Raw genomic sequence first — 14957 nt, 5'->3', positions numbered from 1 at the left:
CTAAAGCAGGCAGGGCTAAGGCAGAGATATTTATAACGCTGCAAATATCTTTTTGTTGGAGTTGGCCAGCACTGCTGGGCTCCTTAAACCTTTGTTGCTTCCTTACCACTGGAATCCACCGATGGGCTCTGCAAACCTGTGCCGGATCAGGAAAGTGGCAACAGCTTCAGCTACCTGGAAGAGGGAGAGATATTCCAGGCTATATGGTGTTGGCAATGGGAATCAGCTTTGAGGTCCTGGGGGCTTCTACTGGAAGGTTAGGCTCTATAGTGGACTCATGGATCTTATAGGTCTGGGGAGCCAGAAACCTAAAGACCTGAGTCCTGGCAGGCTAGGAGACTCCTCCCCACCATCCTTGCAAGGATAGCTCCAGAGAAATCAAGAGGAATGATGTGAAGGCTTAATTATCCACTGAGAGTTAAAAAGCACCTTATTCTGTAGGAGTGTGTATTAACTTCTAACTGTGACTGTAGTTTAGGGAGCAGTTTCTATCCCAATTTTCCCTTCTTCCATCTGGCTTTTGGGGGCAAGAGAGAAGTGGAGCTTAAGATCTTAACCAGAGGGCCCTGGGGTGAAATTGCACGGTGCCAGTCCATACACAGAAAGTTAAGACCGTAGCAGCTGCCAGGGAAAGGTCTGGAGAGATGGCGGAGTTGTATCTGCGCAGGCCCCACAGTAGCTGCTGCAGGCAACTCAGCCTGACTAAGAGGCTTGTGCTATTTTCTGTGAGAGCCAAGGTGACTCACAGCTGTCCTTTTATAGTCACAGAGCACCAGACTCACCTTGTCTGGGGCATCCTCATGGACTGCATGGCCACACTGGGGTAGGACCTGCATCTGGAACTTTCCTGGCGAGGAAACAAATCCAGGTGACCTCAGGGACTAAAATGGCCCTCTCCTTACCACCTCTGTGGTCTCACAGGCCACTCCAGGAGTCTAGGACCTTCCTATCTACGCCCCTCCCTAATAGTTTGGACCCAATTACCAAGGTTTGAGGAGGATGGTAATACTTGCAGCTATAACCTTGGGCAAGTGATTTTCCCTTCATTTTTGACTTTGGCAACTATTTAGCTTGCATTTACTTTGGGCCAGACACCGGAAGAAACAGTTCCTGTTTTTATAGGATTTATGGTCTAGTAGGGGAACACAAAACACAACATTTTAATGTAGCATGTAGTTCTTATGATAAAACTGAGCACATGGACCTAGAAGGACGTAGGAAAGGAGGCTTCACAATCAAATAAGGATACAGAAAGGCTTCCCACACAGGAAAAGAAAATAGCCTACACAAAGGAAAGAAGGATGAAATGGTATTTGCTCCTGAAAATAAAGAGTTTGGCACGGAGCTCTTGAGAGTTAACAATGAGGCTGGAGAAGAAAGCAGGGACCATACCGTGAAGGGTTTTGTAAGCTATGTTAAGGACTTTGAAATTTATTATTATACTAATAAGTTTCCATTTGAGTGCTTAACTATATGCCCAACTGTACTAACCACTTTCTCACACTGCCTTGTAGAACACTGTAAGCTCACCATTAATGTGATAGCTATTAAGACTGAACAGAGATGACATATAAAGCAAGACCGCTAAGCAGACTAAAGGATATGGGACCCACAGCTTCCCCTCAGTAGAGAGAGCAGACTCTCAGAGCCTAAGTGGCTCCATTTACAAAATAAGGCAGCACAGTCTGGAAGTCCTTCTGGTCATCATATTCCAGGATTCCTAACCCAGTTACACAGTGCTTTAAATTTTTTTCAAAATACTCTTCTACCCATTTTTTTTTAAAAATTTTATTTATTTATGTGACAGAGAGAGCACAAGCAGGGGGAGCAGCAGGCAGAGGGAGAAGGAGCAGGCTCCCCACTGAGCAGAGAGCCGGATGTGGGGCTCAGTCCCAGGACCCTGGGATCAATACCTGAGCCGAAGGCAGACGCTTAACTGACTGAGCCACCCAGGCGCCCCCCTTCTCTCCATTTTTTAAGTTGATTCTCAAATCTACCCTATAAAATTGAATAGGATAAATACCGAAATTCTTTTCTGAGATGATGAAATACCAAGGTTAGTGAAGTGATTTGCCCAACGCTGCTTATTTAATTAGGAGAGGAACTAAGACCACTGTATTCAGTAAGGCCCAGCTTATGCCCTTCCTCTTGCAGTAGTCTGCCCCTGGGTGCTCCAGCCTCGTCTACCCTAGTTCCCTCTCTCTCGTATCTCGTAATATACTACAGCTAACACATTTGGGTTCAAACACAGAGCAGCTTGTGCCCTGCTTGTTTTGTAAGCTTATATTTTATATGCCGCTGGTACTTGCCTCCCTAGGAGTATATCATTTCTGTTAAGAACAGGGCCTAATATCAATAGAGCCCAACAGAGGGCTAGACATTGAGTAAGTGCTTAGTAAGTCTTGAATGGATAATTGAGTGAATGACCTGATAACACTTACAACTCCAACCACCCTGGGCTTGATGTCTAGGGATGAATTTTTGTTCCTCTTTGGAAAAGTGGGTATAAAGAATCAGAGAACTCACACACACTAACAACACTATGCCTAGTACACATAAAATAACGATTACGGGTAATCCTCACAATTATTCTATGAAGTGGGCATATTTCCAAACCTTTCCCTCTCATCTTACAGATAAAGAACCTTAGGTTCAGACAGCCTAAATTATTTACCCAGGTTGCATCACAAACGAGTGCTAGGTTTCTAGGAATCCATAACTAATTCAGGTTTAAACACTGCTGGGAAGGCTGTGGTTTGGAATCTATGCCAATTTGGCCATTTCCCTTTGTCTTATGGGATGTCCCTCACTCCAGCCATTTACTTTCTATACTCACGGGATACTCTGAAAGAGAAGGTAGTCTTGGCAATATCCTTACTGGGGAAATAGCAGGGCATCGAATGAGGAATCATGAGTAGTACTTCCTGGATATAATGAAGCTATCATTTGTCAGACTCTTACTTCACACACATTTTGCATTTAAACACCATACAAATGTACTGAGATATGGCATTATTTCTATTTTATAGATGAAAAAACTCAGGATTAAAGAAGTTAGCAATTCACTCAGGCCACAACACTAGTAACAGTGACTCAAAGCCAGCACTGTTTGATTCCAGGGCTGGTGATCAACAATGGTTTCAAATGCTACTCCAGTCCAGATCAACTGCTTTCAGATAGTCTCAGGGGCCATATCTGATTCTTTTGTCTGTCCAGCATCAAGCATAGGTCTTACACAGAAAGACTGCTTAGGAAAGGTTTGCTTGAATTGAATTTAAGGAAAGATGTCTAAACTCAGAATTACCAACATCAGTGCCATAAAACTCATCCAGTCCTAGTCCATGATCTTCCTCCAGGCTTCAGGATATTATGTAGTTGGAGGAGGAGTAGGGTAGGAGTGCCTGGGTCCAGAATGTGATAAATCATTCAGGAGCCTTTGAACAACTGTGGTAAAGGAATATAGCCCCTTTTTCTGTGGAGAGCCTGAGGACAGCTAAAAGAATAGTTTGAGATCATAAACATCCAAGTAGAGCTGTCCAATAGGTTTTATACATGGGGCAGGTCTGAAGCTCAAGAGAGAGATATGAGTTGGACATTTAGCTTTGGGAGTTATCAGGATGTAAATAAAAGCCATGAGATTGCCCAGAGAAAGAAAAAAAAGGAAGGTCAAGAACAGAATCTGCTTAAGCCTGAAACCTTGGCCTTGGAGTTAGCACCTCTTCTTCCCATAACCCGAAAGACACCAATGCCTATTGACTTCACCTTTATCAAGCCTTTCACCCATACTAAAGCAAGAGCCTCCACAAAACTGGTCCGACAGCCCCCACTTCCATCTGGCCAACACACCTGGACCTGAGCACAATATGTCACTTTTTTACTCATTATACTTCATGATCCCTGTGAAGCTGCCATCCACGTTCTCGTTTTATAGACTGAGAAAACTAAAGCTAAGGCAGGTCAAGTAACTTGCCTGGGGTCATCAAATGAGTAGGAAAGTAGTCGTACTCCCAACCTTGGAGTCTGTGCTTTTGCCACCTCACCATGCTGTCTTTTAAATACAGTTTACAACCCTTTGCATCCCAATTATCCTGGACCTTTCCTTTTCCTAAGAATACCAACAGTGATAAAAATACTGATCAGTATTCAGAATATCTCCTTCACAATATTATATATTTAGAGGGTACTTTATGGTTTATAATGTACTCTGCAGACACTGCCTCATTTTAATCCTTATAACCCTGAGATGTAGATGGGAGTTAATTCCCATTCTTAGATGGAGGAAAAAACTGAAGCTCAGAAAAGGGAAATATTTGGGTCAGGAGTGGATGCTGACGTCAAGTATGGGCTTAACTCTAAAGCTCATGCTCTTTCCATTGCACTTCACCATCTCGGAACATTAATTTCCACTTGACTCTGCCCTCAGAGGAGGACCTAGGGACATAATTTCTTTTCTTTTCTTTCTTTCTTTTTTTTTTTTTTTAAGATTTATTTACTTATTTGAGAGAGAGAGAGAGCACGCACATGTGAGCATGAGTGGGAGGAAGGGCAGAGGGAGAGAGAGAGTAGCCCAAGCTGACTCCCCACTGAGTGTGGAGCCTGACATGGGGCTCAAACTCACGACCCTGAGATCATGATCTGAACTGAAATCACAAGTGGGACACTTAACTGACTAAGCCACCCAGGCACCCCTGGACATAATTTCTTGATTACTTACCTTGCATTTGGCCAATAGTCAGATCCTTATCCAATCTATCAACACCTAGAACGAAATAGGAGAATCCAGAGGTAGCTTACTAGAAAAGGTTGTGTGAATCAGGTTTTGCTCTTCAAGTATGAAGTAAAAATTGTTACGAAGTTGTAAACATGATGACATTCTCAATTCATGTTAATGCCAATCCTAGCTCCTTGAGGGTATATGCTCACCACATGAAGCTTTCCAGAATGAGGTTCCCCTGCAATTTTTTTGATCATTTAAACTGATTTCTGAAACAGGTCTTTACTTTTTAAAATTTCCATTATACTCCTAGCATCTTTCCACCACTCTAGGAGGACTTGCGCTTAACCAGGAATTATAGGCAGGCCAGAATCAGGTTATCCCAGGTGGATGCCTGTGCTTCGTTAGGTTTAGGGATTTGATGTGGAGAGGAGAAGAGCACAAATGAGTGAGGATGGCACTTGACTTTGGAAGGTACTACCCATGTGGTAGGTAGTTTGTTTGTTTTATTTGAGAGAGAGAGAGAGAGAGAGAGTGAGCGACCATGGGAGAGTGGCAGGCTGAGAGAGAGGGGAAGCAGACTCCCTGCTGAGCAGGGAGCCCGACATGGGGCTTAATCCCAGGACTCTGGGGTCAGGACCTGAGCTGAAGGCAGACGCTTAACTGACTGAGCCACCCAGGCGCCCCATCTGGTGAGTAGTTTTAACCAGGACATACTCAGATGATGATATACCTGCACTGCTATGGACTGAATTGTATCCCCCCCCCCATTCATATGTTGAAGCCCTAATCAACAGTGTGACCACATTTGCAGATATGGAAATAATTAAGGTTAAATGAGGACGTAATTAAGATTAAATGCGGTCATATGGGTAGGGCCCTCATATGACAGGACTAGTGTCCTTTTAAGAATAAACACCAGAGAGTTTGCTTTTGCTCTCTCTTCTGCCATGTTAAGGACATAGTGAGAAGGTGGTTGTCTACAAGCCAGTAAGAAAGCTCCCACCAGAACTTGACTGTGCTGATACCCTGATCTCAGACTTCCAGCCTCCAGAACTGTGAGAAAATGAGTTTCTGTTTAAGCACCCAATCTATACTATTTTGTTATGGCAGCCTGAGCTGATACACACACACACACACTTACCAGCCAAGAGCAGCAATTTAGGAATAGGACAACTTAGAAAGAGATTGGATAAGCCTCGGAACCAGCCATCCCAGTATTTTTCTGTTTTTGCCAGTTCAATTCTCCAAGTGTACGGATGGTCTTTCTTGGTCTGGAGGAAAAGAGGAAGTTCTGAGTCTCTGAGGGCAACCCCAGGAGGAACAGGACAAAAACTAGGTCCCTGGAAAAAGGAAAGGGAAGGAAACTAGCACTTACTAAGGGGCTACTAGGTCCCAGACATTTTCATATGCACTTAATCATTAAAACAGCTTTGTGGTATAGGTTATTGTTGTAATTTCCATGTTTAGATAACTAGAAGTTCACTTTTTATTTCTATTAATTTCAGTGAACTTAGGAGATTTTCTTAAGATCACAAAGCTAGTAAATGGTAGAGCCAAGACTGAGCTTCTCTTATACCCATTTGACAAAAAGAACATATCCATCAAAAGGATAATTATAAAAAGCACAGTAAAGTATGAAAAAAATACTTATGATATAATATTAAGAGAAAGAAGCAGAGTATAACATGTCATCTAAGTGAAGATTACTACTGGAAAAATGTGGTACACATAGGGAAAGAACTGGAAGGGAAAACAAAATATGTTGATTTACTGGTAGAGCATTTTTTCTTATATTTTGATTTATGATAATGGTATCATGTTCCTGCAATAGTAATCTGAAAAAGGAAATCGGACACAAATATTACAAAATGTATCTGTTAAATCCTGATATCTACTACACAGGCACATGGTATGGACTCATCAAATTCAAAATGAACAAATAAATGATTCTCTATACTTTTCTGCATCATTGAAAATTTGAAATAGTATAACTGAAATAAATAGTTGGGATACTGCAGTAACCACAACATGAAAATCTAGAAGTGAACATGAGACAGCAACATATTGTGTTAGCGATCACTGGATGGTTAAGATGTCCATACTAACCGAAGTGACCTGCAGATTCAACACAATCCCTACCAAAATCCCAGTGACATTCTTGCAAAAATAGAAAAATTCATCAAAAATTCATATGGAATCTCAAGGGACCCCAAACAGCCAAAACAATTTTTTCAAAGAATAAAACTGGAAGACACATGCTCTCTAATTTCAAAACATATTGCTAAGCTACAGTAATCAAAACAGTATGGTACTGGTAAAAAGACAGACAAAGAGATCAGTGGAATATACTAGAGAACTCAGAAATAAACTCTCACATATATGGCCAAATGAACTTCAACAAGGGTCCAAGATGACTTAATGGAGAAAAAAGTCTTTTCAACAAATGGTTTTGGGAAAGTTGGATATCCACATGCAAAAGAATGAAGTTGGATAATACACAAGTTTAACTCAAATGGATTAAAGACCTAAATATAAGACCTAAAACTATAAAACTTCTAACAGAAAACATACAGGAAAGCTTCATATAGCTTTTCATGACATTGAAAATGACAATGATTTCTTGGTTATGACACCAAAAGCAAAGGCAACAAAAGCAAAAATAGACAAATGGACTACATCAAACTTAAAAACTTGTGTGCATCAAAGAACACAACAGAGTGAAAAGGCATTGTACAGAATGGGAGAAAATATTTGTAAATCACATATATGATAAGGGGTTAATATTCAGAATATATAAAGAATTCCTACAATTCAGTAACAAAAAATCAAAGAACCTGATTTAAAAATGGGCAAAGGACATGAACAGACATTTCGCCAAACAAGATATACAAATGGCCAATAAGTACATGAAAAGATACTCAACATTACTAACCACTAGGGAAATGCAAATCAAAGCCACAATGAGATATCACTTTGTACCCATGAGGATGGCTATTTTCAAAAAAAAAACCAAACTAACAAGCGTTGGCAAAGATGTGGAGAAACTGGAACTCTTGGGGCACTGCTGGTGGGATTATACAATGATACAATCACTATGAGGACAGCATGGAGTTACTCAGAAGTTAAAAGTAAAACTACCACATATGATCTAGCAAATTTACTTCTGGGTATACAGCCAGGAGGAGTGAAAGCAGGGTCTTGAAGAGATATTTGCAGACCCATGTTCATCGCAGCGTTATTCACACCAGTCAAGAGGTATAAACAATCCAAATATCTATCGAACTATGGATAAACAAAATGTGTTTTATACATATTCTTTAGCCTTAAAGAAGGAAATCCTGTCACGTGCTACAACGTAGCGGAAACTTGAGGACATTGTGTTAACTAAAATAAGCCAGTCACAAAAAGACAAATACCGATTCTACATCTATAAGATATCTAACGTAGCGGAATTCATAGAAAGTAAAATGGTAGGTATGGGAGGAAAGGGAAATTATTTAATGAGGACGGTGTTTCAGATTGAAATGAAAAAGCTCTGGAGATCTGTTTTACAACAATATGAACACTACTGAACTATACACTTAAATATGAGTAACGTGGTAACTTTTGTTATGTGTTTTTTACCAAAATTTAAAAAAAGAAAGAAAAAGATCAGTGGATGGTAGTCAGGCCTTCCAGTTCTCACTAAACAATGCATGTGCAACATTTCCCATTTATGAGCCACTTCTAACAGATTCCACAGCCAGAGAGAGCAAGACCCTCCGAAATGTACATTGTATTTCATACACAAATGATAAATTTAAGGTAAGGGAACTTCCAAGGATAGCAATATTATAAAAAGAAATTTTAAAAAAGGAGTTCAAGTCCTAAAAATATAAAAACCAAGAAAAAAATCTGGATAGAATTAGAGTTGCTCCTGTATTCAGGGCTATAATAATATATCCTTTCTTTGGAGAACTGGATCATAAAGTTAATTTAGTTTAGATTCCCTCCTCTGACAAATGGTAATAAAACAGATCAATGTAAGAAACAAAACAGATGAACATGGGGGGAAAAAGAGAGAGGAAAACCAGAAAACAGACTCTTAACTATAGAGAACAAATTGAGGGTTGCTGGAGGGGAGGTAGGTGGAGGGATGGCTTAAATGGGTGATAGATATGAAGGAGGGCACTGGTGATGAGCACGCGGTATTGTATGTAAGTGATGAGTCACTAAATTCTACTCCTGAAACTAATATTACACTGTATGTTAAATAACTGGAATTTAAATAAAAACTTGAAAAAAGAAAACTAAAGAAAGAAAAAAAAACAGATCAGTGTAATGAGATCTAACTGTTGGATAGAAGAAGCAGAAAGCTGGCTACCAATCATTCTGGGATGTTCATGTGGGCAGGATGCGGTTCTCCACGCAAGGGCATCAACCACAGGCTTTGCATTATTTCCCAACACCTTACTTGAAAAGCATTTAAGAAGACAGGTTTTGTGTCAGTCAGACTTGATTTAATGCAAAAACCAGCTCCATCGTCAGCTAATAAACTGTGGGTCCCTTTGGGAAAGTTACCTAACTTCTTCAAGTCTGTTTTCTGAGCTATAAAGTGGGCAACAGAAAATTATTGTAAGGATGAACTAAAGATACTCACGTATGTAAAACAACAGGAACGTGGTCTGGCACATAACAAGTAATCAAAAAATCAAAATCTTAAGAATATGGGATTTCAATAGTCTTGAAAAAGAAGAGCAAAGCTGGAAAACTTACAGTTCCTGATTTCAAAACTTGCTATGAAGCTACGATAATGAAGACAGTGGCACTTGCATAAGGACAGACATACATATCAATGGAACAGAACTGACAGTCCAGAGCAAAACCCTGGCATTTATGGTCATTTGATTTCCAAAAAGGAATGCAAGACAATTAAATGGGAAAGTGGGGTCTTACCAACAAATGGTCCTGGGACAGCTGGACATCCACATGCAAAGAACGAAGTTAAACCTCCTACCCTCATACTATACACAAAAATTAACTCAAAATGGCTCGCAGACCTAAACATAAGAGCTAAAACTAGAAAACTCTGAGAAGAAAACATACGTATTAATCTTTGTGACCTTGGGCTAGGCAAAACCTTCTTAGATGTGACATAACAAAATAACAGATAAAATGAATTTCATCAAAATCAAACTTCTGCACTTCGAAAAACACCTCAAGAACATGAAATGACAATCCATGTAACAGGAGAAAATATTTACAAATCAGAGACTTGTATCTAGAATATATAAAGAACTCTTATAATTCAATAAGAAAAAGACAAAATACCCTATTGAAAAATGGGCAAAGGATCTGAATATACATTTCTCCAGAGAAAAAATGGCCAAGAAGCCCATGAAAAGATGTTCAACATCAATAGTCATCAGGAAAATGTAAATCGAAACCACAATGAGATGCTATTCATACCCATCAAGACGGCTATAATAAAAAAGAAAGACAATATTACAAGTGCTGACAGGGATGTAGAAAAACTGGAACACTCAGACACTGGTGGTGGGAATATAAAATGTTGTGGGCACTTTGGAAAATAGTCAAGCTATTTCTCAAATGATTAAACACAGAATTAGCATCCAGCAATTCCACTGGTGGGTGCATACCTAAGAAAAATAAAAATCTATGTCCACACAAAAACTTGCACACAAATGTTCGTACCCAGCATTACTCATCACAGACAAAAAGTGAAAACAATCCAAATGTCCGCTAACTGATGAATGGATAAAAAAATGTGGTCTGTCCATACAAAAGAATATTATTCAGCCCTAAGCAGGGATGAAGTACTGATACGTGCTACAATACAGATGAATCCTGAAAACATTATGCTAAGGTAAAAGAAGCCAGTCACACACAAGACCATGTGTACTCATTTATATTCAATGTCCAGATTAGGGAAATCGACAGAGACTGGAAGTAGATTAGTGGATGCTGAGGGCTGATGTTGGGGAGAAACGGGAAGTGACTGCAAACAGGTATGACATTTGTAAGAAAGTGATGAAAATGTTCTAAAATTAGATTGTTGTGATGGTTGCACAACTCTGTGAATCTAGTAACAACCGCTGAACTGTATACTTTGGATGAGTTACCTTTCAATAAGGCAGTTTAAAAAAAGAGATTTATGCATAAACGAATACCTCCTGGACAACTGAAGTTTATTCCTTTAAGGACCAAAGGTTAAAATTTCCCTTTTCTTTTCTATATTTTAACCACATTGTATTAGACATCACCCCCCACCCCCGCCAATGTATATCTTCTCTTCTTTTACACAGCAAAATGGATGCAAGAGAACTCTTATGTATGTCTCAGGATCATTTCAAACACCACGTTTTATATTAGTTATAACAGAGATATCCCCTGAGGGCTAATAATGGGCTCTAAATGGCCCCTGGCCACCATGCTTTAGAAGTTGGTCTCTTTGTTGTTGTAGTTGTTAAGTTTAATTTACATTATTAATATTTTCTCCATCATTTTATTTTTTAATTTTTCTTTATTGAGCTATAATTGACATATAACACTGTGTTAATTAAAGGTGTATAATGTGCTGACTTGATACATTTATGTACTGCGACATGCAACACCATAGCAATCGCTAACACCTCCACCACGTCACATAATTATTTCTTTTTTGTACTAGGAACAATTAAGACCTGATCTCTTAGCAACTTTGAAGTTTATAATACAGTATTGTTGCCTATAATTATTGTGCTGTGCATTACATCTCCAGGATCTGTTTATCTACTACTTGCAAGAAATAGTTTGTGTTGTTTGGGGTCTGTGTCCTTCCTCAAGGGTAGGCTGTTTTAGCTGTACTCCTTATTGCCTAATGTGTTTCAGTCTGCCCTCCTAACAAAAACTGCTGGAGTTTACTAAACTCCATGTAACTGGGCTTATAAAAAAACTACAAAGAAAAAATAAGCTGGAATTAAAAACCAGAGGATCTGGGTGTGTTTTAGCACCAACATTTATAGATGTCCATAGGCAAGAATCTGTACCTGCGTTGTAAAGCAGTGATAATATCTATAATGCAGAGCTAAAATGAGAACGAGCGATGGTAAATGTGACGTACTTACTATAGCTCCCAGCACATAAAAGGCAAAAAGTAACTGAGAGTTTTTATCAGAGTCTCAGATCTACTAAATGTTACTTGATTACTTTGGGAAAGTCTCTTCATCTCTGAGTCTCAGTTTCTATACCGTTAACACGGGAGAGAAGATCTCTCCTCACCTCACAGAGTATAGGAAGGGCAAATTAATCATGCACTGTTTATATTTTTATAAATTCCAAAGAGGTATAAAGAATTATTCATTGATCTTAAGGATGACAGAAGATCCTCATTAAATTAAAAATTCTGTTTAAAAAAATGTACAGCTGCTGTTTAAACAATATAGGTTTGGACTGTGCAGGCCCACTTATACATGGATCTGGAAACAGTACAGTACTACAAACGCATTTTCTCTTCCTCATGATTTTCTTTTTTTTTTTTTTCTTTTTTTTTTTTTTTAAAGATTTTATTTATTTATGTGACAGAGAGACAGCCAGTGAGAGAGGGAACACAGCAGGGGGAGTGGGAGAGGAAGAAGCAGGCTCATAGCGGAGGAGCCTGACGTGGGACCGGATCCCGGAACGCCAGGATCACGCCCTGAGCCGAAGGCAGAGGCTTTAACGACTGTGCTACCCAGGCGCCCCATCTTCCTCATGATTTTCTTAAGAACACTTCCTTTTGTCTAGCTACTTTATTATAAGAATACAGTATTTAATATATATAAATATACAAATTATGTATTGCTCAACTATTTATCTTATTGGTAAGGCTTCTGGTAGGCTATTAGTGATTAAGTTTTTAGGGAGCCAAGTTATAGTTGTTTTTTTTTCTTGAGAGAGAGAGTGCACATGTGTGGGGTGGGGGTGTGCGCAGAGGGGCAGAAGGAGAGGGAGAGAGACAATTTTAAGCAGGTTCCATGCCCAGTACGGGGCCCCATACAGGACTCAATTTCACGACCCTAAGATTGTGACCTGAGCTGAAATCAAGAGTCAGACGCTTAACCAACTGAGCCATCCAGGTGCCCTAAAAGTTATAGTTGGATTTTTGTGTTGGGGGTCAGTGTCCCTAACCCCCATATTGTTCAAGGGTCAATTGTCCTCTCCTCCTTCCAGACATAAGGGAATATGTGGTGTACACCAAGTCCATTACTTGCCTTTAGTAAGATGTTTATAATCCATCCCAGAAAGTCTGCTGCTCATGCTCACCAACCATTTCCAAGAAAAAAACACTCCTTCCCATGACTATCCTCAAATCAAGTGTTCAACAAGTACTCACAGAACACTTGCTACACACACGCCCCCCCACCCCCAGCTAAATGCTGAGGGAAATTCATATAGAACATTAGTTCCTGTGCTCAAAATACACAGGTTATTTTTGTCGGGAGACAACTCTTGTGCAATTAAAGGACACTGAATCTGCATTCTAGGGATGACTACAGAAGACCATAGTATCTTTGAATGTCGTTTATGAAAATCAACTCTATGATTTAGCCACGACTTCCAAAGATAGTGCTAAGTTATGTCATACAGACTCTCAGTGCTATACTGGAGAGGGACTGATATAAAATGAGGTCAGAAAACTTCCCTGAAGAGATACACCTTGAAAGATGAGTAAGATCTGATGGGCCTAGCGTAGACTAGTAGGAAATCAGATTGTCTCATGAGATAAACCATAGGAACAGAGTACTGAGGTGAGAGAGAATCTGATGAGAGAGCAGTCTGTTTGAGGGTAGGGTATATACTCTAGGTTTTATGTTCCAATTTGTCAAAGCTATCAACAAGTGCCTTATATCTTATAGTTAACCTAAATATCTATTATAATATCTTCACCCTCTAAAATATCTAATGATGAACAAAAAGAACATGTCACCTTCCCTTCCCCACCCCCACACACTCAAACGATTCACTGCCCCATCCTTCCAAGAATGCCAGCTTTCACTCACCTCCATGTCATCTTCCTTTTTCCTCTTGTTTACGGACTCACTTCCTTCTTCGTCTTCTTCTTCTTCCTCTATGATTCCTTCCACTATAGATTTTGAGCCTTCCGGACTTGTAATTCCTTCACACCTAGGTGGGTTTTTTTTTTTTTTTTAAAAGTGCTGTCATACATCTTTCTTTTATACACAAATTATCTCAGAGATACTGTACTTACAGTCTTTAACAATCAAATGTCATTTAAAACTTAATGCTTCAGGGAGAAGGAGGATGTGAACAATGTGCATTTAAAAATGTGCAGAAATAGACCAGGGCTATGGAAGGTATGACTATATTTCAAGGTCTGGTTTCCAGTTCTTGCGCCAATGCTGACCCACAGAAGGGAGTAAGCATTTTCTGTAGCATGGTGACAAGAGTTTTATTGACATTATCTTATATGATCTTCATAAAAATCCTATGAAGTAGCCCTGAAAAGTAAAAAAATTGTCCAAGATCACCTGGCTTATTAGGAGATGAGGCTGGAAGGCAAATCCAGGCCCAATTAACTTGATGGTACTCTTCTACTGTACCCTGCTTACAGTAGAGCAAGGCTTAAACAGCATGGGTAAAAGGCCCCCACTTTCAATTAGCTGATAGAAACTGACAATTACAATAACCATAGCCAGCTGAACCTTGCGGATTAGAACATCTGATCCAACCAATTACTGTTGTTGTTTTTCCTCTAAAAAACAATCTTTATTACTTAATTAGGTAGAAAAATTATTATATGAACAGCTGATACCATAATTCCTTTTAGAAAGACCTTGTTGGAAAAAATACTCTGACAATATTAAAGGTAAAAATCCCAAGGGCCTAGGTAGCAGCTAGTACTAAGGTCTGTTTTGCATGATAAAGAAGGATTTGTTATTTTGCCTTTGAAAGGGAGAGAGAAGGGAGAAGAGAGAGAACAAGCAAGATAAAGAGACTGGGATAAATTGAAGGGTCAGTGAAACTTCAGTGGTGGATTTTTAACAGTGTTAACTTGTCCTTCCTTGTCTTCTCTACCAATCTCAGTAAAGTGTATGTTCACAAAATGTTTTGTCAAGTGGGGGTGTTCTATGGAACTTGAGGTGTCAAGTTTCACATCTAGGGTCAAGGGAGTATAACAAAGAAACAAGACGTGCTTTGGATTTCCACAGCTATGGATTAGGAGGTTCAAGAGAATTTCACCTAGATCAAGAAGGGCAGG

General features: G+C 39.5%; 1 protein-coding gene across 1 annotated transcript in view; it reads right to left on the bottom strand.

Moving 5' to 3' along the window:
• The window catches only part of PPME1 (protein phosphatase methylesterase 1), a 72798-nt gene that overhangs the window by 2424 nt on the left and 55417 nt on the right, over window positions 1-14957 (bottom strand). The window contains exons 9-13 of the mRNA XM_045816183.2: window positions 13738-13861; window positions 5859-5988; window positions 4715-4759; window positions 783-847; window positions 107-174 (exon numbers count right to left, since the gene is read on the bottom strand). Coding sequence (XP_045672139.1) covers window positions 107-174; window positions 783-847; window positions 4715-4759; window positions 5859-5988; window positions 13738-13861 — 432 coding nt within the window. The remainder of the gene's footprint in view (window positions 1-106; window positions 175-782; window positions 848-4714; window positions 4760-5858; window positions 5989-13737; window positions 13862-14957) is intronic.

This window comes from Ursus americanus, chromosome 16, assembly GCF_024610735.1.
Source record: "Ursus americanus isolate L20-20 chromosome 16, mUrsAme1.1.p, whole genome shotgun sequence".
Classification (NCBI taxonomy): domain Eukaryota; kingdom Metazoa; phylum Chordata; class Mammalia; order Carnivora; family Ursidae; genus Ursus; species Ursus americanus.
The sequence above is the reverse complement of the archived record's forward strand: the minus strand, read 5'-3'. Positions and strand labels throughout refer to the sequence as shown.